At 38.2% G+C, this 2,369-nt stretch overlaps 1 protein-coding gene across 1 annotated transcript; it reads left to right on the plus strand.

Moving 5' to 3' along the window:
- The first annotated feature begins 266 nt into the window (after positions 1-266).
- LOC148266331 (uncharacterized) lies at positions 267-2,122 on the plus strand. The gene is made up of 4 exons (XM_088219086.1): positions 267-341; positions 1,317-1,411; positions 1,480-1,663; positions 1,802-2,122. The coding sequence occupies exons 1-4, from the start codon at positions 267-269 to the stop codon at positions 2,120-2,122; spliced, it is 675 nt and encodes a 224-aa protein (XP_088075212.1).
- Positions 2,123-2,369: the final 247 nt, after the last annotated feature.

Genomic DNA, 2,369 nt, shown 5'->3' on the forward strand with positions numbered 1-2,369 from the left:
TCTTTCCTCGATCACATGGTTTCTGGTAAGGAAAATTTGGTTGATCCTTCCGAGGTCAAGGTTGTCATTAATTGGAGTCAACCGACCAATATCACAAAAGTTCACAACATCTTAGGACTGATAGGATATTATTGATGTTTCATCAAGCATTTTTCTGGTATTGACGCTCACTTAACCCATCTCACCATAAAGAGTTTTTTTTCTCAATTGGGACCCCTAAATGTGGAAAAAGTTTTGTCGAGCTTAATCGTCGACTCACCACTGTAATGGTGTTGATCCTCCCTGATAACATTAGACGATTTCAGGTTTTTTGTGCTGCGTCTCCTGTTGGTCTAAGATGTGTACTCATGGAGCATGGTTGAATAGTAGCATATAATTCCAAACAACTGAAGTCACACGAGCATAACTACCCTACACATGACCTCGAACTTACTACCATTACCTTTACCTTGAAGGTATGACACCACTATCTATATGGTTAGACTTTTGAAATCTACGTTTGAAGTATTTATTTTCCCATAAGGACTTAAGCATGAGATAGAGGCATTGAATGGATCTTTTGAAGAACTACGACTATAGGATCCTGTACCATTAAGGTAAGGGTAATGTAGTTGCAGATGCCATTAGTAAGAAGGAATTAGTGATGTTGGGCTTGTTAATATCTTTTAGTTGAAGGATGCTCTATCTCTTCTTAAACCATTATGGCAATGGTGCATACCTTGCCTAGATCTTGTTCCATCTCACTCTCTCCATGAGAATTTGGGAAGCCCAAGCAACAAATTAGGAGATTTTGAAGCACATCAACAAGTTTACCTCCAAGGAAGTATACGACTTCATAATAATTGATGACGGATTATACAGATTCTGAGATTAAATTTGGGTACTTAATAACCCCGATCTTAGATTGAATATTCTAAAGGAAGCTCATGCATTTAAGTTGTCCATCTATCTTGAAAGTACCAAGATATATCAAGATTTGAGGCACCGCTATTGGTGACCTGGTATGAAGAAGGATATTGTTGAGTATGTCTCTCGGTGTCTCATTTACCAAAAGATCAAGCCAGAGCATCAGAGACCTGGTAGTCTTTTACAAGGTCTCCCTATATCTAAATGGAAATGAGAGCACGTGACCATGTACTTCATCACTAGTTTGGCGAAGATGAGTGCACATCATGACACTATTGGGTCATTATAGACAGACTGACTAAGTCCGCCTATTTTCTTATAATCACACCATAGACTCAACCACTAAGTTAGTCTGGTTGTATGTTGATGAGATTTTTTAACTCCTGGTGTTCCTACTTTCGTGGTTTCAGACAGTGATCCTCGTTTCACTTCTCACTTTTAGGATAGCTTTCAAGAACCTCATGGCTTCAGCCTGTACTTCAGCACTGCTTATCACACCAAAACTGTTGGATAATCAGAACAGACCATTCAGATGCTGGTGGACATGTTGTGTGCCTATGTACTGGATTTTAGTGGTAGTTGGGATCAGCAACTTCCCCTTTGTGAATTTTCTTATAACAACAACTACCACTCCAATATTGGTATAGCTCTATTTGAAGCTCTCTATGGTAGGCCTTACCCATGTCCATCTTATTGGAATGAAGTTGGGAATAAGCATCTCCTTATATCAGATTATGTCCAAGAAACTGTTGACAAGGTTGATGCCATTCAAAAATACCTCATCATTACCTAAAGTTGTCATAAGAGTTATGCTGGCAACTGAATGAGACCTTTGGAGTTTGTTGTTGGTGACCATATTTTCCTTAAGGTCTTTCCATACAAGCAAAGGATCTAGTTTAAAAAGAAAAGGAAGTTGAGTCCTCACTTTGTTGGACCTTTTGAGATCGTGGAACGTGTAGGTCCCGTGGTGTACCACCTTGTATTGACCCTAGAATATGATGCCTTACATGATGTTTTCCATATCTCCATGCTCAAGACGTATCACCATGATCTTTCTCACATTATTTTACGTTCGAAAACTCTGATACGTACAGACATGGCTTATGCAGAATATCCTATGAAGATCATCAATTGGACGGAGAAGGTTATACACAACAAGAGGATTCCTATGGCCAAGGTGTTGTGGCGATGTCATACTCTAGAGGAGGCCACGTAGGAAGTAGAGGAAGAAATGCGAGACAAGTTTCCCAAGTTATTTTAAAAGTTTTTCAATTTGAAGGACCAAATTTTTATATAGTGGGGAGAATGTAACACCTCGAAACCTTTGTGCTTAAATGTGGTATTAAGACTCTATTATTTGGGGCTTTTTGGCCATTTAATTTCTGTCCATATTTAGAATTTCTGGTATTTTTACTTTACATTAATTTTTACTATTTTGAATTATTCTTTTATATATTTATTTA

Source organism: Carica papaya, chromosome 4 (genome assembly GCF_054855325.1).
Source record: "Carica papaya isolate Zhongbai chromosome 4, ASM5485532v1, whole genome shotgun sequence".
In the NCBI taxonomy this organism is placed as follows: Eukaryota; Viridiplantae; Streptophyta; class Magnoliopsida; order Brassicales; family Caricaceae; genus Carica; species Carica papaya.

Bases quoted from the DNA above. Each gene is read 5' to 3' on its own strand.
- LOC148266331 (XM_088219086.1), top strand. From the start codon at position 267: ATGGTGTTGATCCTCCCTGATAACATTAGACGATTTCAGGTTTTTTGT. The intron at 342-1,316 runs GTACTCATGGAG...TCGTGGTTTCAG, and splicing joins CTCCTGTTGGTCTAAGATGT to ACAGTGATCCTCGTTTCACT. The intron at 1,412-1,479 runs GTTGGATAATCA...ACTGGATTTTAG, and splicing joins CTGCTTATCACACCAAAACT to TGGTAGTTGGGATCAGCAAC.